The sequence below is a fragment of the Alnus glutinosa genome, chromosome 5 (genome assembly GCF_958979055.1).
Source record: "Alnus glutinosa chromosome 5, dhAlnGlut1.1, whole genome shotgun sequence".
Classification (NCBI taxonomy): Eukaryota; Viridiplantae; Streptophyta; class Magnoliopsida; order Fagales; family Betulaceae; genus Alnus; species Alnus glutinosa.
This window is the reverse complement of record NC_084890.1, coordinates 27,717,806-27,737,526: the sequence shown is the minus strand read 5'-3', so window position 1 is coordinate 27,737,526 and position 19,721 is coordinate 27,717,806. Positions and strand designations below refer to the sequence as shown.

The 19,721-nt window shown below is 36.2% G+C and overlaps 2 protein-coding genes across 3 annotated transcripts; both read right to left on the bottom strand.

Moving 5' to 3' along the window:
• Positions 1 to 8,943: 8,943 nt before the first annotated feature.
• LOC133869199 (uncharacterized) lies at positions 8,944 to 10,080 on the bottom strand. Its single transcript, XM_062306159.1, has one exon. The coding sequence runs from the start codon at positions 10,078 to 10,080 to the stop codon at positions 8,944 to 8,946; it is 1,137 nt and encodes a 378-aa protein (XP_062162143.1).
• Positions 10,081 to 13,646: 3,566 nt separating this feature from the next.
• Positions 13,647 to 17,044, bottom strand: LOC133868306 (transcription factor bHLH144). 2 transcript variants are annotated; one of them, XM_062305130.1, is made up of 4 exons: positions 16,885 to 17,044; positions 16,490 to 16,637; positions 16,053 to 16,236; positions 13,647 to 15,104 (listed from the first exon to the last, which is right to left on the bottom strand). In XM_062305130.1, exon 4 carries the CDS (start codon positions 14,762 to 14,764, stop codon positions 14,036 to 14,038), a length of 729 nt encoding a protein of 242 aa, XP_062161114.1. In that variant the 5' UTR covers positions 14,765 to 15,104; positions 16,053 to 16,236; positions 16,490 to 16,637; positions 16,885 to 17,044; the 3' UTR covers positions 13,647 to 14,035. The 2 variants fall into 2 exon arrangements, with proteins under 2 accessions (XP_062161114.1, XP_062161115.1); XM_062305131.1 differs by having other exon boundaries at positions 16,490 to 16,724; positions 16,885 to 17,043.
• Between the last annotated feature and the right edge of the window lie 2,677 nt (positions 17,045 to 19,721).

The window sequence follows — 19,721 nt, the reverse complement described above, 5'->3', positions numbered from 1 at the left end:
CCGACTCTCCGGCGAGACCCAGAGCCGATCCTCCGTGGGTCATTGCCGGTGACGATCCCAGGCGCGATTTCCGGCGGTTCTGGCCGGAAATCCGGCGACTACCAGTGGCGATTTTCCGGTGACAAGGAGTGCGATTTTCCGGTGGTTTTTCCCCTAGCTTTGAACAAAAAAATTCGCTAGGAAAATTCTTGAGATTTCCATTTGATTTATGGTGAATTTCTGGTTTGTATTTAGTGTAAAGATTTTGTTGAATTGATGGGTATTTTGTTGTTGTTGAATCACGGTTGAACCGTGTTTGGTTTTTCCTCCCTGTTTTGGACTGATTTAGAATGGGTATTATGGATTATAATTTGATGTTGATTTTGAAATGGATTTGCTAAATCTGAGTATTTCAATTTGTGGGTAGTATTCTTGGTTGGTTGATGATGGCTCATGAGTAGAACCCGTATAGTTCAAAGCCTGGGGAATACTCTGTTCTTGTGGGTGTCCTAACTGAATAGTGATATTGGGTACCTTGTTGGTTTCGGCTATGTGTGTGTTGGCAGGAGAGGTTTCGGTTCTGAGATATTTTGGATTGGTTATGATTATAGTATTTTGGACACATGGGTATTGACTCCTGATGGCTATATTTTGATGGGTATTAGCTGAGTTGAATTGTGGTTTTTTTTTTTATAGTTGGCAGAATGATATGGGTTTTGGGTACAAATTTGTGGTGTATTGAGAAGTGTTCGGGTTTGTTGATGATTTTGGGTGTTAAAAGATCTGTAAATTAACTTCGAAGATAATCAATTAATATTGTTATATGGTTTAATTAAAAATTATGACAATGATATTGAGTTCCTTAAACTCATGTTAATATACATATATATATATAATTAATATTCACGAGTATTAATGTTAACACTTTGTGTACAAACATATATTTATTGCAGAATATGAGCTATTATGAGAATTGCACCAAAAGGCTGTAAGTATCTCTATACTTACTGAGGACGAAGCTGGTGGATTTTTCCATGATATTGTGTTTACTGCTTTATTTATTTGTTTGCGCATGTGTTCTTACATGTTTTCTATTTTTAACTAAAATGGTTAATAACAAAGCTGGTATGCAGCGGGGGGGTGATGGCTGCCAGTGGAACCTTTGGCTTCCGTGACACTTAATTAATTAAACGGGTTATGACCTTTGGCTCATAGTCTGCTGGGACCTTTGGATTCCAGTAACAAACTAATAAATGTGAGAGTTGGCTAATACAGCTGGGGTGTTGATGGTATTACCAACTGGGACCGTTGGCTCCCGTGACACGCTAATCCGGACCGTTGGTTCCTTCACGAGATGAGTGCATAAAATTGATAATTAAGCCTTGCATTTAAAACTGTCATATTACTGTTTTATGGTTAGGTATACATTTAATATATGACTGTGATTAGCTACCACGGTTTGTATATTGCGTATATACATGACTATAAAACCATATTTGCATTATGTGGCATTTATTAGTAAATCAGCATTCATATTATTATGGGAAACAGTGGACTCACTTAGATTGTTTTGTGTTTTTATTTCTATATATATATATATACATTGGTGCAGGTTTATAGACAAAGATTAGAGCTCGAGTGGTCTTCAAGTTAAAGATACATAGTTCGTATTTTGTTTGTAGTCTTCTATGTTTATAGCATTTTATGTTGACAAGATTGCTAATAATTTCCATGTATACTCTTGTGTCACTATGGACACCTGTTTCCATGTATTTGTTCTAAGTATTTTCTAATGAATGTCTAGAGGTATTTAATTTAAAAGCTCTGATGTGTTATTTAATCCAAGTCTGTTGGATAAATTATATTCCGCTACCAATTTATAACTCTGATGTTGTAGTAATGTCACGTGAAAATCGAAATTTTCACTTACGCCTTTTTGTAAAAGGCGGGGCGTTACACTCCTTAGCCTTGTGATCGTAGATAATATGGATACCGTAGAAAACATTACCTCCACGGCAACAACCACATTTCCAATCTTCGGTGGCCTCCAAATCTGTTGTGCTGTTACTGTGGAACTAGGGGTGTAAATGAGCCGAGCTCGAGCGAGCCAGTGCCGAGCTCGAGCGAGCCAGAACCGAGCTCGAGCTCATTCATTACGAGCTCGAGCTCATTCATCACGAGCCCGAGCCGATCTCGAGCTTATTCATCACGAGCTCGAGCCGAGTTCGAGCGGTAATAATTAAGTCAAGTCGAGTCGAGCCGAGCTTATACGAGTTTAACATTTGTTCTTTTATTACCATTAATTCTACTTTCCATCAAAGTTAGAATTAATTAATAAGAATCATTAACTTCTCGTAGTTAATTAACCAACACTTTATTAAGGTGTATTAATTAACCATTAACCAACAATTAATAAAGGAGGATTAATTTACACATTAAGATCGAGTCTAATAAGTTGTCGTGTCAAGTCATGTGGGACATTGAATTCTTACAAGAAGCATTTGTTATTAAAACATGTGATTCTCACATGTTAAGGGACACATGTTAATCTTATATGTGAGTTGTATTAAATTTCATACCTACTGGTTTGTAGGAAATTTATGTCATTTAATTATAAATAAAAAAAAATGTAACAATAGTCAATATAAATATTAAGTTAAAACATTAATAATTATAATAATTATATTTTCATATGGTTCTATATATCAAATGATAATAATACCTTCTTTTTTTTTTTTAAAGTCTAATGATAATTCTTAGATCATATGATTCATATCTAATGGTTATGTAGCACAAATGCACAATGTTATATCATATGATCTAAATTCTAATGATAACACCTAAATTATTATCATAATTAACACATTAGTAATTCCAATCGAACCAATCGACCAATCCTAATAACTTAATTTGGGATTATATGAATTACATTGTCATTATATATGAATAATATGATTAAGTTTAAAAAGTGTTATTATAATTCGTATAATTAATATGAATTCATACTTATGTATATAATCTATATACTTAATCATTGTATCTAAGACTCTAAGTATTATTAATAATTATTAGATACTTAAAATCTTACATCATACTTAATCAGTGTATCTAAGTATCTAAATACTTAATCATTTTATTTGTATGCTCATATGATCTTAGATTTTGAATCACGTGATGACGGTGATGTAATGATTCATAAGTATCTAATAATAATACTTATAAGTTATAACATTGAATATAGTGAATCAATAATTACATGTTATATGCTACAATGTTAATTATATTATTATATGATCATATAATCATATTATATTACATAAATAATATAATATGAATTATATGATTAAGTATTTGAATTGTCATTATATCATATGATTATATGATTAACAATTAAGTATTAATATTATTCACTTTTACTATTTTATATACATATTGATACAACCAAATAATTATAATCAATTAATATTTATTGACTATTTTTATTTGTTACTTAATTCATGCTTATATATAGTATATTGTACAAATAAGTTATATATTAACAAATTAAAACTTATTTTTAACATATATATATATATATATATATATATATACGAGTCGAGCCTTAATAAACGAGTCGATCCTTATACGAGCGGGTTCACGAGCTTTAATCGAGTCGAGCCGAGTTTATACGAGTTTGCATTGTTTAATAATCGAGTTTGATTTTCGTGTTCACGAATAGCTCATTTAATAATCGATTCGAGCACGAGTCGAGTTTATTCGAGCCGATCCCGAGTAAGCTCACGAGTAGCTCAGCTCGTTTACACCCCTATGTGGAACTGAGCAAGTTTTTTTTTTTTTTTTTTTTTAAATGATTGAAAAGGAAATCATAACAAAGTTAGGGTTGTGCACCCCAAATTATATATTAAGAATGTATGTACGCGGAGGCGATGCATCCGAATACGCGATCATATTGCTTCTTAGCACGGATGCCAAGAACACCTACCAATAAAGGCAGTTAAAAGTGTGTACTGAGCCCATAAGACCTAGACACTGGTTGCGTAACCACAACCACAGAGAAAACAAAGGAAATACAGAAAATTAAATGCCCAAATTACAAAAGTGGAAAACTAAAACAAACAACAACAACACAGTAGCTGTTGGATCTAGGGAAAGCAGTAAACATAAAGGAACAACGACGGCGGACTGGTTGTTTCTCGCCGGCTCGTGAAGACCATGCGCCGACAAGGTTAGCCAGAAACTCCACAAGAGGCCGGCAGCAACTGGGGGGAGCGGAGAAAGGAGTCACGTGACGCTCAAAGTCAGCCACGCGCCCGCAAGTGAGATCTACTCGCATGCATGTGTTGGTCGCGCACCAGCGCGTGATGGCTGGTTTGGGATGTGGCTAGCGGCAAAGCGAAGCGGAGGAAGCCCGAAGCACGGTGGTGTGGCGCGTGTGGTGGTGGAACTTCCGAAAGTGGGTAGATCTCATTTTGAAAAAATCAAATCTAAGAACTCGAGGAAGAGACCGGATCCGAGGATGGGGACAACAGATTGGGGATGCAATCAGACCTTCAAAGGTGGAGGTAAAGCCGGTGGACCCGTTGAACCGAGATAAGTCACCAAGGGCGACGAATAAGGCCTCCGATGAGGCGATTAGTGCCTCAAAAGAGGCGAGAAAGGGAGGAAGAGGCAGTGAAAATCACTACCTCCCCCTCGGCAGCCAGGTGTTTTGGGGGAGGGGTTTTCAGGGGAGAGAATAGAGAAATTTGGCTTCTGAGCTTTTGGCTTAGTAATTCCATCGTGTTGGCGGCTGGTTTGTTGAAATGTTGTGTTTTAGTTTGGGTTTCAAATTCTAAGCCTGACGCAGATCGATGACATGGCATGAATACGTGGCTTTTTTTGGACCGTTTAGTTCAATAGACGGCTTATATTGTTGCTATTGCTAGCATGGCAATTTTATAAACACTGTCGGGGATCTTGATCCGAGAATGAGAAAGTGAGCCCATTATTAATTAATAAGCCGTCCATATAATTAATTAATAGAAAAGAATGCATGTTGTAAATAGGTTTTTTCGGTATAAAAAATTACTAAAAACTCTATGTTGTAAACAAAATTAACAAATTGTCTATGTACTTAATTTTCATTCAAAATTTATGTTGAGACAGTTTTCGATTTGGTGACGTCTCAACTCTCGATTGGCCTTTCAATGGCTCAAATACAAGAACCTGCAAAACAGTACAGGATCGTCGGGGATTGGCCAACGAAACCTCATCCGATGCCTAAGTCAATAGAGAATCGCCAGGAAGTGTAAAATGAAATCAGTCTCCACAAATATCTATTTAGCAATCTATTTATAGGCTCATTGGATTGGTTGGCGTGTATGGGGATCCCTAATTTTCTGGGATTACTGACCATCATGGTATGGAATGAACAGTGATACGGTACAATGTGAACAGTGACTCGACATGGTGCTTAGACACCTAGTATAACGCACAGAGGTTAGGTGTGCAGTACTGACGCCTAATCAAGTCTTTGACCTGATTTGACCCCACTAAGTGTCCAAATTAATAAATGTTGGAGACCTTAATCACTGAATCCTACATACCTGTCAGGGTAGGTGTACTTTGTACTGTGAGTCTCGGCGGCATCCTCGATACAACCATTCGCTTGTGCCAAGACCCCAATTGCCTCAATGGTCGACAGTACATTTCCATCTTGGTGATTGATTCACTTTCTACATTGAGTGGCGCACAATTCGGATGTCTGACCGGATCGCATCAAGCTGGTCAATCTGACCCGGTCTCAACTCAGTTTTCAACTCGTTCGCTCTGGGGAATGGTAATTCCCCAACAGTTACCCCAACCCCCAATTTCGGCCACCCTTCTAGCTAGCTGAGGTTGAGGGTGGCCGCACCATTCCCCATGGTCATTAGGGGTAGTTCGGCTACCCTCAAATTGCCAAATGAAGAGTAGTTGAATCATCCCCTTAAATTTCTTTTTTTCTTTTTATATATATTTCTATTTCTATTTCTATTTCTATTTCTATTTTTATTTTCCTTTTTTATTATATGGGAAACATGCCACAATATTATTAGTACTGTCATCGCACTCTAACGGTTTCGTCCAAATTTAGAACAGAAGTTGGGGTATAAGACCTATTTGTTAATTTTTCTTACGATTATACAAAGAGTTTTCATTAACTTTTGCAACTCGGTAGAACTCTAGGAACTGATTTTGTATTTTTCTCCTAATTAAAATGCATAAACCAAATCAAATCTCAACTATTATTTTTAAATTAAATGGACGAGTTCTTGTATCTAACTGTTTACCATTTTTAACAATTCAACATTTACTACCTTAATAAATTTTTTTAATATATTTCTTCTATTTTAAAAGTGTAAAATTTGATTTAGCATAATGCTAACCATTTAATTTAAAACAATAGTTAAAAATTGAGGAAATCTACACAATAGAATATCCTAGGAATTCTCATGTGTCTTAATCCACATTAATCGCAAGATTATGGTGTAAGGTTGTTTATTTTCTGTGAGAATGAACTTTGTATAAGAATGTAACTAGGAGTCACTATTTTTTCGTGAATTGCTGGAGCATGAAATTATCAAGAGAGATTTGATCCCCGAACATATTCACTGATTCACGTGTTGAAGCTGGGATTTGGGCCATTTGGCATTTATAGATAACGTGTTTAGCATCCTCCAATCACATGCTGACACATGTCAAAAGTTGTAATAAAATTGAAAAAAGAGGTATATATGTAGCATTTTTTACGCTAATGTGTATGTGTGCGCTTTTAAATCGATGAAATTCATAATCAATTAATGGGAAAGGAATGTATTAAAGATGTCACATTATTCTAGTGTCCAGATAACCAAGGTTCTTGATAAGTTTTCCTTTTCCATAGTACAATGCTTGGCCTCCTGATAAGTTGCTTTCTTCAATTTTATCAATGGCCACCAACAAAATGCGAGGCTTGTGGAAAGGACGGGATGGAAAGAAAGGATATAGCTGGAGATGTGGCAGGTTTCGATTGTGCCCTTGTGGGGAGAGAGAAATGATTAGATCAAAGGAAAAGGAAAATGCTTGGGTTACTACCAATATGACTACATCCCATTTAAAGATAAATGTGATAACTTATGAGGGACTTACCACGTATGTCATTAAACTGACATGGTAGTCTACGTAGTTCCCACGACGACCCTCACCCCATGTCAACCACGTCATCCCTAGAATGAACCGTTAGAGGTGGCGACCAATGGCCTGCCGTGGTTCTTTGTGGGGGTGGCCGCATCAGCCACTCTTTTGTTGGAGAAGGGGAGGAGAGTAGAGGTGGTTGGCATCGTTGGTGCAGGTGCAAGGACAGCAGCAGAGGAAACGGGCTGAAGTGGCAAGATGGATAGAGGCTTTGACATGGAAGAGCGTTAGGGCTATTTGGCTGAAGTGAATGATGTGACTGACGTAATAGTACCATGTGACGCTGTTACGCCAGTTTGTAAGAGATGTAGTAAAATTGGGAGGGTAGTGTTGGTGGCTTGGAGCTGGCAAAGAGCAATTCAAAGGCGGCAGGGAGTGCATGGTCTTTGGAAATGCATCTATTCACAAGCTGACCTTGATTTTACGAGGTCGAGGGGCAGTTGGCTGCGGGAGAGACACAGCTCACGAGGTTGGTCAAGGTGGGGGCCTTTGCCATCTACGGTGGAAGGCTCTACATCTGCCTCCTTGAACATGCTCGGGAGGCAAGACAAGGGAAGGTGAAGATTGAGGAGGTGGAGAAAGTGTGGTGGTAGGAGTTTGGGGGGCGTCAGTGGAGCGATGGGAAGGGATGGTACAAGAGGGTGAGTGAGGGGAATGTGGGGATGGAGAAATTGTGTGGGGATTACACTTGTGAAACTCTTGGTAATGAGTCGCTAAGAAAGAGATGAGGGATAGAATCGAGTGATATGGAGGTGAGGGCAGAGAGGAAGCAAAGGCGGTGAAGGGAGAGATGAACCTCTTGGAAGACACTACTAAGAGCGTAGAAAAACCCTACATGGAGGTGAGGGTGAACAAGGGGTGGGCAAATTATCCGCCTACCGCCTATCGACCGCTTACCGAACCACCATCGATCGCCTACCGACTTTACTGACTAATTTCGGTTAGGTAGTCGGTATAAAATTTTGTTCCAAAATCCAATTCGGTGACCGAACCACCTTTTAAGTAGTAACCGAACCAAACTGAACGGCCTTTTATTCCAACCGATTAACCGAACTGACATTAAAAAAAAAAAAAAAAAAACGTCGTTTTAGCAAGAACTAAACGTTCGATCTTTTTCTCTTTTTTTTTTTTTTTTTTCCTTTAAAAAAATCAAAACGACATCGTTTCATTATCCATGTTAACTGATTTAACCGACCACCTATTAACCATTTAACCGACTTAACCGACTTAACCGACCGCCTATCAACCGTTTAACCAACTTAACCGAAATAAATTCATTGACTGCATTCCGACAAAAGTCGGTTAACCGACCGAATTAACCAATTTAACCGCCTACCGAACCGATACCCACCACTAGGGTGAGCTAAGCAAACTGCTTTAAATTTAACTCAATCAGGAAAATTTGTAATGGTGTTATCTTCATAATGGTTAACCAACTGCTTCCAAGTTGGTATGAATTGTACAACAAGACATTAATTTAACCTGTATAAAACATTCGGTAATAATATGAAACATTCAAACTATGAGCTACTTCCCCTTACATTCTAATGAAATTCAACAAACCCTTCTATTCCTTTCCCCTATTGTACAAATAACAAAGAAAATGTCAGTTATTGGACCAATAAAGTTAAGGACTGAACACTGATTGCAGCATTACAATCATACTCTCAAGCACTTGACAAAACGAAGTTGCATCTAATAGATATTGACAAGTATAGTAACATGGATTTCAATTTCAAGGGCTAAAAACAGAGCACCTGGTGGGCAAAACTTTCAGAAAGGGAATCCGTTGCGATTTTTTTTATTTGAGGCTTCTGCCAATCGCTTGACACCTTTTGCATTTCTATAAAACTCCATCAACTCATTGGCAACATCTTCCGGGTGACACTCAACAAACGCCTTCAAAAACCTCTTCTCTGTCATCCTCAGTGCCGTCAGCAATGTGGGTCCCTTAATCTGCAAATTAAGACCCATGTCCTGTATCTTTTCTGCAAGAAGTACTCGTGGCTTCAACACAGCCTCCAGATTAGAGTACAGTAGAAATGGGTGCTGAACGACCGCACTAGCAGGAAGCTTCAACGTGCCCAAAACGAAATGCATGTTCCTCTGTACTTTGTCAACCGATAGTGTCAACGCCCGGAACTTTCCCAAAAGGCTGAATGTTTCCTCTTCAGTAAGCCCCAATTTTTCAAAATTCGCCACCTTTTGACGGATAGTTTCCTGGCGTGAGATGCCAATGAGCAAAACAACATATTTATACATCTTGGAATCCTTGGAAATCCCGGTTTTGCGTATATATTCCATCTTCTCTTCACCAAATGTAGTCCGAGGTATCATCGTGGGCCAGTTCCGGAGCAAAGGAATCAAGTCCTTTCTACTTACACCCACCTCTTCATACACTTCAATAGCAGGCTTGATCATATTGTGAAAGTCATTTGTCAAGAGAGAAGGGTTCCTGACAATCGCTTTAGCGAGCACTTCCCTCGACTCAAACAATGTCATGAAAAACTTTAGCCGCTCGTCAAAGTTATGATTGATTCGACAACTTAGAAACCGGGGGCGACAATTGATGATTTTCACAAGGTCAGTACCGCTAATGCCCAACCCACTTAGAATGTTTAGTTTGGATTGAAGGTGGGCAACGTCGGCCTTGCGTAAAGTAGGCTGGCGGGCTAATATCTTACATATATCACTTTCACTACAGCCCCATTTAGTGAAAACTTCAATAGAGTTCTTCGCTATAACTTCTTCCCCTGCGTTTTCAACTTGGGTGGGACTTATCGTCGAATAGGTGGTGGTCGTGAAGAAAAGCGAAGTTTTTGCAACCGGTTTCCTGGGATGTAAGAGCAATTGCTGGAGTGGAAAGAAGAGGAAGCGGAGCTTGACCAAAGCGTTGGCTTTGGATGTCATATCGTACGTACGATTGAGGAATGCTATAAGATCGCAATGGGATGATCCTTCAAAGAATGAGTTTGAGATGTTCAAAATGAGAAACAATGGGGCATCGTTTGACTCAAGAGTCAAGATGATTCTTTGAGTCTTTGACCCTTTATAATTTCCGGAGTTTCGATGGCTTTTTCGTAAATATGCACAAGAACCCAATTAAAAATCGCCAATAGTTTAAAATTTTAAATTAAAATCTAAAAATTCAGTAAGTAAAATATAATCGCACGTTTATTGAAAAAATTAGTTTAAACTTACCCTTGAAATAAAAATTATAAAATGAGGCCTAAGGCAAAAATAAAATGAGGACTTTTAATTTTAAAATATTAAGCATATCAAATATGAAATATTAAGAAGATTAACTTAAAAATAATTCTTTAATCAAAATTTTACATTCAAGTTTTGTTATTATATTATTCTGAAGGTTTAAATACAATTCGTCCTCCAAAGTTGTCACTTATTTTTAATTTGACTACTTAAGTTTAAAAATTTACAATATACCCTCACAAAGTTTCTAAAATTGTCAATGTCGACACTCCGCCTCATTTGTCTGTCAAACCAGACCGAATTTTCTAACACATGCATGTCACATGACTTTTTTTTTATACAAATTTGTTCGTTTTATTCTTATTTAGGCTTGGTCAATTATGGAATTGACCTTAAAGCAATCATCCCCTACCTTCAATCGGGTCCAAGTTGGGTATTGCAGTAAATCCTCTAATTTCTCACAGCTCAAAAAAGTCAAATAAGTACTTTTTGAGGTTTTTATCAAATTGACTTATTTTTTGCTTTGCACAGCTTTTTATATACTAAAAGTACTTTTTAAGTTTCTTAACGCAATCTCAAACAGACCCCAAATTACTCCGGGCATCATTACTTGTGCTTTTGCATAAAATCTTTAGGCATCACCTAGAGGTCTTAGCAAAAATGTAATCTATAGTGTACAAAGGCCAATGACAATTTTTTTAGTTTTTTTCCCCAAAGGCCCATAAGGGTCTTCATGGATTAATTGTTTGAGGCAAATGGGTGGTATGTTGGGAAAAACCTTGGTTGTGAAGATGCAAAGGGTGGCCAAAATTTGATGCCGAGAAAGTAGACTTAATGCATCATATATAGATTGACTGAACGCGACAAATCCTATGGTTTGAAGGAATGAGGATCCCCTACACTTAGGCATCTGAATTTTACTGAAATTCGAACGCTTCATAGAGAAAAGGCTTATAAAACCCACCTGCCCCAGATAATTTAAGGCGTAGAGTAACTAGAGTTCACCTACTCGGAGTAGATGGGTTTTACAATTTCTCTCTCTTAAACTATCCGAATTTCAATAACATTTTCACAGACAATTTTAATAAATCCATGGGAACTGAGAAGGACCATTTTGTTAGACCTACATTTTTATTTTATGTTTCTGTTGTTTCCTTGCTTGCATAGGAAACAAAATGTTTGGCTCTGTTTGGTAACTACTTTTTCCTCCCTTTATTTTTCACTTCTCCAAAAAAAAAAAAAAAAATAGTCAACTTCAAAACAATTTAGCTTTTTTTCACTTTTTATATCACATCAATCATTTTTTTTTACAATTCAAATAAATAAATCCACTACAAAACCAAAAATTTTGCACTTTTCCATACAAATTATTTATAATTTATATCAAATCAATCACCTTTTATTACTATTAAAAAAAAATCATCTGAAAAGCCTTTACCAAACACAGCCGAATATAAGGATTAAAATCCTAACTTTGAGATTTGGGCCTGAAACAAACCCTGTTTAGATGGCCCAAGATTCAAATTAACAAGGCCATTAGATTTTATTTGAAGAGTTTTTTTTTTTTTGTAATATTTTGATAAATATTTATTTATTTAGTTTAGGATGGTTGAAATCTTGAAATCGTTGGCAGTGGGAGGGATAAATCGCCTGTAAAATGTTAATGTTTAATGATTTGTTTGTGGGGTAAGTCATGGTTGATGATTTCAAAATTGAATCTTTGTGAAGTATTTCAACGGAGGGTGTTGATGTTTGGTTGACGAGGCGATTAACATAATGATGATCAGAGTGCATTTCATACCCGTGTGCTGCGTGTGCACAATCATTTCCCCAAGTCAACTCATTTCATTTTTGTCTCCTCTTCCTCATCATTTTTCTATTTATCACACTTTGCGTATTACACAAGCAATCCATTTAACCTAACATGTGACTTTACCTAACATGCGACTAATGTGACACTCCCGACTAATCAAATTATTGAATTTTATTTTTAATTTTTTTTAACAATGATTAATTTAAGAATTAGTTGAGACTGTCACGTTAACATTGTGAGATAATTTACGTAGTTTTTAGCATTATTTATCTTTTCAATGAGTGATGTTATATACAACACTTTTATCCTACTTTGTTAATGTAGCACTGCTAATTAGCCTTTGAATTTTTTTTATTTTTTTTATTTAACAATGGCTGATCGGCAGTGCCATATTAACAAAGTAAGATAAAAGTGTAGATTCTAGCCTTTCTCTTTTTTAATAGTTTTATTTAGCAACCACGTGCTTCTCATATAATAATGAAGAGAAAAAAAAACATATATTTTTCATATGCTAAGAAACACATGACAAATTTATAAAACAAGCATTTGATCACAAAGAACTTGAAATTCACTCAGTCACTCGCTAAAGGAAACATTCCTCGTTATTACGTAAGAATAATGCCACATCAATTATGGGTGGACACAGTTTCTCGTCTTCTTTATAGCATGACTCGATTACAAAGTCTGAAGATAGTGGAGGAATATTCAATTTAGTCGCATTGATCTCTCATTGTAAGACCAAATAGAAGGCTCGATCAAAAGAAATGGCAAAGGGGATGGGCAGTGGGTAAAAAGGAATATTAAAGTGGGGTGTCGACACTAAGCCACCAACTATAGGATATATATATATATATATATATATATATATATATATATATATAAGGTGAGAAGTGTGAATGGGAAGGGATAGGAAAGCACCATGCATGCATGACAACGATCTTCATGTTCCTACTACTCCAACCATTAGAGGAATATATAAAAGGCGTACAAGATGCGTCCCTAAAGGAAAAGCAGACAGTGACAGAGACTTGAGCATGTCATGCTCACCTAAAGGGGATGAGCTGCTTCCTGGGCTGTTGGGCACCTTTAAATAAATAAAAAAAACCAACTTGGATCCCCCACCAAAGATAAACAATTGACCCCTCCTCGGTGTGCCACTAACACCATTTGCAGGGGGACCATAATGCACTATGCATGGAATGCCTTGATGTCCTCATCCCGATCTGGAGCAATAACGGCAGCGCTACTATATAAGGCAGCTTTATTGTACGAGATTCTTTCTCAAATGTCCACATCTCTACATTTTCGAAATAAGGCAGCGGATTCTGAGTCTTTGATGTCCACACTCAGTAAAAATTGCAAATACCAAGTGGATGCTGACGAGTGAAAACTTGAATACAAAAATGAAAGCATCTCAAAAGGTAAGCTTAGGCAGGGAACAAACATCAATTAATTAGGATTTAAAACACAATTATATTGTCCGCTTCAAAGTAGCAGCAACAGATACGTAGAACAAGTGGCAGCTAGAATTATAGAGTGTGCATATTACATACCGACCCACTCTTCCCTCCTTCAATTACTATAAAACAGAGGTCATAACCAAACTAATAAGATCAACCATGAAAGCCACAGTTGGATGAGCACAATCCACTAATACAAGTATGAATAGGTTTTTCTTACACAACAATGTGCATCAAATACCTGCAATTATTATCAACTTAATATCATCTTGCTGCAGTTGAGAGACAACAAGCAAGGGATGGAGGTGGGAGAGACCTAAACACTACATAAACTAAATTTAGAAATGGAGTTCAGTCATCCTTGACCACCAAACTTTTAGGTCTAGTTCTTTAAATCCCCAACTCCAAGCTTCTGCACCTCGACCTTGAGAGACTTGAGGTACTTGACAGCTTCATCTAGTACAGCAACAGTATTCATTTGATTGCCACCAGGTACCATCCCTCTCAGTGCCCTCACCATCTTCTTCATTTTCTGCCGCTTCCTTTCACTGTTGGAGCTGTCACCAGTGCCGGACGACTCCTGAATCGAAGAAGAGTATCTATTCTTCTTTGGTTTTGAGCCATAGTTCGAGAAAGAATCTGGAGATGTGCTTCCATAATCTCCATTGGTCCGTGCTGTGCTAACCTCTTCATCATCTTCTTCCTCTTCTTGTTCATACTCTTCAAAGCTCAATAATGCATCTATATCATCTGAATCTTCTTTGAGGGGAGATGATATCTCTCTTTCTATATGATCAGCTTCTTTCACCTCAAAATTGTCTTCAACGTAAGTCGCAGGGATGTTGATGCCAGGGCCATTGAATTTGTGGGCAATTGTGGGATGGAACATAACCTGGCTTCGCTGATCTGTTTGATCAAAGATGATAAAATTCTTTGGGCACACCTCAGAAGGTTGCAATTCAACACCATGGAAGGGTGTCAGGTGCTTAGCATTCGAATTCAAGACTGCACCAACCGCAGATGCAACTGGAATGTGCATGTAACTATTCCCCACTTGATTTGCAAGAGGGAGCAGTGCATTTTTGCGGAAAAAATGTTGGTCACTCTGCATCGGTAGTCCTATTTCCTACTTAATTAAAAGTTCACAGAAATGAAGGAGTTCCCACTTCCGTACTGGCAGTTATTGAATTTTCAATTGGATGAAGGTTTCTAAGGTGACGCGAGAATACTAACTAGTAAATCAAGGTATCAACAATCCGGAACAAGAGAGCAGTTTTTCCAAATAAACAGTTACCGCCATTAGTTGTTTCATCTCTGTCACCGCCTTCTTATGTATGGATGCAACCAACGGCAGTCTGTCCCAAATCCCAGTGGACTACGTAACAGGTTTAAGCAATAGTAGAAATAGAAGACTACGTAACAGGTTTAAGCAATTGACGGAAATACTCAGCCTGTAACAAAAATTAGAGGCACCATCAATAAAGCAATTAACATGTTGAAGACATAATAAAATCAAACAAATTGGTGCACATTGTTTGGGAGAAGTCTAAATGAGCAAATTTCTTCTAGACTGCTTGAAGTCTTGATGGACTTCAAAGGTACAAAGATTGCAAAATGACAAAATTTTCACATTTCAGCTGTAAATCAAATTGTATATCAAAATTTCTAAGGATTACCATTTTCCCATTTGGATTTTGATTTCAAAGAGGCCCTAAACCATTTCTGGGAAGAAGCAAAGCTAAACCACCAGTTGTTTACAGCAGTAAACTTGGGGGCATCAGGCAAAACAAAGGGGAGGTTTGCTGTTATTCTTATAAAATCAGGTATCTTCTTTTCCTCGTCTTTACGTAATGATAATGAATATTTCTTTATTAATATAAATAAGTTATGTAATGACTCTTAATGTATTAATTCCTTTCATTGGTGAGTTACACATTCACTGGGTTTTTTTTTGAACCCCCAACCTCACCCTCCACCCCATTCTTATGGGGCAGGAAATACCAATTGAGCTATATCTCATTGGCATGATTGTTATTCATGCATAAAAACCTAATAATGCATTTACTGGACAGCCATATTGTTTTCCTTTTGATAAATATCAATTGGACAGCCATATTAATTATGTAAACAAACATCCAATCTACAATCACCACAACAACATATCTAAAATATAATGAAGACATCTAAATGTATCTTGACACAACACTAGCCAAAAAACATGAACAATATGGAACTATCAAGTGGAATTAAACAAAGCTTGGAAAACTTTTCCGAACAACACCACCGTGACCACAGAAAAGAAACTTCCCACCAATATATCATAAGCACTCCAAAACATTCATACGAGGATTAAGAAATGTGAAAGAAAACAAGATAGGAAAATAGAAAAACAGATTTACCTGGCAAACTTGTATCAGTTGGTAGTATGTGATGATCCCGACACTCATTTTAATCTTCCCGACTTCTTTCACTGCTCGATATCTTTTTATGGTTACTCCAATGTACATTCTCAATCCTCCCACCAGTTTTAAAAGTAGCAAATACCAGCTAAAAGAATTCGTTCAAAAACCACCTACAGTTCACCTATAGAAATCAGGGAAAACCCGAGTAAGCTCATCAGCTAAAAGAACAAGAGCAACATGAAACAAACATCGAATCAACAGTTGATACAAAACTAACAGCGTTCGACATAAAGCACAACATTCAGATTTAAGCTTTCAATTATTTCTACAGCTTATTTCAGCAGCAAATAGAATCGTATAAAATAAAATAAATTGATTCAAAGAAATAAACTCTAATTGCCAAAATCCAGAGAGAGAAAAAGATAAAGTCTCACCAAAACGAAACGGAATTACAGAATGACACGAAAGAACACCACCAAGCGAACGCAGTTCATGTTGTAATTAACAAATGACGAAGCCCACAGCATCTTGATTTCGCTCGTTCAATTCCAATTCTACGACAAAATCCAACCCAGGCTTCTACTGCAAAAGGTCACAGAAAAACCAACAGTAAAATCGCAAGTAGTCCACCTGAAGGGAAACAGAACAGAAGCAAACTCCGTTCGATTGCTGAGAAAATTCAAAGAAAACGAAAGAAAAATCAATAAATTAACACTACAATACAGATCTCCATCAACCAAACAGACGATTAAGCAAAAATTTGAAAACGAAACCAAAATAAAATCCATTAACATCCAAAACAAGTTCCGATCGTAGATCGCAATCAAACCTAGGGTTTCTGAAGCTCTTTCGGAGAAATTCCCCAAGATTTGCGCTGAAGATCTACCAATTCAAGACTCAGAAAAGAGAGAGAGCGTTTAGAGAGAGACAGAGACAGAGACAGAGAGTGGGTGGTGTTTGGATGCGTTTAATTATGGTGTGGGATGGTTTTATTGGGATGTGTGATAGGGTTCAGACAGGGAGGATTTAATGCGGAGAATGGGAGCCGTTGGATTACGGGGTTGGGTCTTGGAAATGGTTTCCGTTTAACGCGGAAAAGACAGCCAGCGTTGGATCGAGCACGCGTGAAGTGGGAAGTGGGGGCTCGCGAGGTTTGACGGATGGGATGGATGTCGTGGAATCGACTCTTCCATGGAAATGTTTCGCCTCTATTATTGGACCTCACCACACTTGTCAATTACATCCATACCCCAAACTTACTACTTTTTTTAATATAAATTTCAACAAATTTTTTATCTTTTATTTCCCCTAAATACTTTTTTTTTTTTTTTTTTTTTATCGTTTTCTTAAATTAATCATTATAAAAAAGAATACATAAACTATAATAATAGCCTAAAATAACTAATGAAAAAGTAAAATATATATTTCCGAAAATAAATATGTAAGCTATTGGACATTATTTTAATCTCATATTAACTAAATATCAAACTCTCTTCAAATTTTCTCTACAAAATTATTAAGCTACCCATTTTTTTTCAAATTTACTAAATATTAAATTCTCTAAATATTTTTCTACTTTAATTAAATATTATTTTTTAGCCCGACTGCAACTTTAATTCAAACCGTAATTGTGCATAAGGAAGAAATAATATTAACTTTTACTTTTTGAGCTCTTTACATTTAAAGCGGAATTCTAACCGGTGTTAAATATAACATTGGCTAAAGAGTATATATGATTTTTTATTTTTTATTTTTTTTTTAATAAATTTTAGAGTAAAGTCAAATAATTTCCTACTTTAACTATAAAAGTGTATTCTTAAAGCATCTGCTAAAAGCATCTTTTAGGAACATAGTTTTTATTCTCCCCTCTACTCTCTTTTAAATATTATTTTTATTATTATTCTATTCTTGCAAAAGAACCAACTGTTTTCAAACTACCCATTTGCCCATTTGGGCATCTCAACAGAAGGAAGTAGAGGAAAAACCAACCCAATACACTTAAAAGAATTAGAACACTAACAACAGTTTTCTATTGCTTTCTTAAACGTTGAGAAGGTTACAATGCTACATAATACATTATTTTAACATAAATAATATTTTAATAATATAGAAAAAGATAGAAGAAGTTATTGTAAAATGTATTTAGACAGAGAAGTAAAAATAATTTTATTCTCTAATGCTTTGTTGTTTCAACGTAAAATATTTTTCGTTGTAAAATATTTTGAACGAAAAATAATTTTCCTTAAAATATTTTTCATTGTTTGATTCGGATGACAAAATTCTAGCTATTGTGGCCAGAATTCGGCAACATTGGCCAGATTTCGACACCGACTGGCCGATTCCGATGACAGTCACCGGAATCCAACAACAGTGTCATTGGATTCCAAAATTCGGAAACCTTCAGCGCAAATTCGGGCCACCAACAAATTCTAATGTCTGTCAGTCTAGCGGTAGTAAATTCTCATAAACGTGCGTGTAAGAATGAAGAGTTTTAATTCAAAAAAATGATTTACGGTTTTAAATCGTTTTTCAAAAATTAAATGGACTTTTTCGGTCAAATTGAAAATTATTCCTGTTGACTATTATTTTCGACTACATCAAACAAAAAAAAAAATATTTAAAATTCTCTTCTTTTTTTTTTTTTTTTTGATAAGTACCAAAATTATTTTAAGCATAAATTTAGAAAAAGTCTAAAGAAAGGTGCTAATGCTCTTACAGCTTCAACGATGAAAACCAAAATCTCGCCACTCACTCGGGGGGGTTTAACAACCATGAAGACAAACCCCCTCAAAATTTGAAAAACAAGCATTCTTTCGGCCCAAGGAAGTCAAAAATGGAAGAAAATCACCCAAGAATTTCAACCCATTTGGTTGAAGCTCAACCGAAAGAGGGGGCTAAAAATTTCTTCTCCTCCGCAATTTAATGGATCAAGATTCCTACAATTTCTTTAAAATTTTAGTTTCTCAAATTACGTGAATTTAGGTCGTTTCATGCATCGAACGACATAAAAAATACTACATTTTAAAAATGTAACCTGTTATTAATGAGAATTGAGTATATTTTTATCAGATTCTTACGTTTTATATCGTAGAAAAGCTTTAAGCAAAAAACTGTCTTTTGATTTAGGGTCTGTTTGGGTTTGCAATTTCAAAAAGTGCGATTTAAAATAACGATTTTAAAATATGCAATTTGAAAAAAGTGATTTTTAAGAACGCAGTTAAGCGTTTGGTAAAATCGCAGTTTAACCTTTAAATTCGCAAACTAGCCTTTAAAATTATGCATTTTCAAAAAAGCACTATCTTACCTGGGATTTGAAAAAGCAGATTTTCTACGTTTTCAAATCGCAATTTTTAAAAACGCAGTTCCCAAACGATTTATGTTCTGCGATTTGGTTTAAAATCGCACTTATTATCTACGAAATCGCAATCCCAAACGCACCATTAATAAAGAATAAGTGTATCTTCAAAAGTAAAGAAAAAACATTTTGAAATGAAATTTTCTTTTGATTGCCTCTGTAACATGTCATATCTTTAATAGGTAGCATTTTTTACCTCGTTTGATATAAAAAAAAAAAAAAAAAAAAAAAAAAGAGCTTGAATTCATATAATTTGAAAATTTAAAATCGTAGAAGATCTTAATCCCAATTTAATCTAAAAGAAAAGGCCA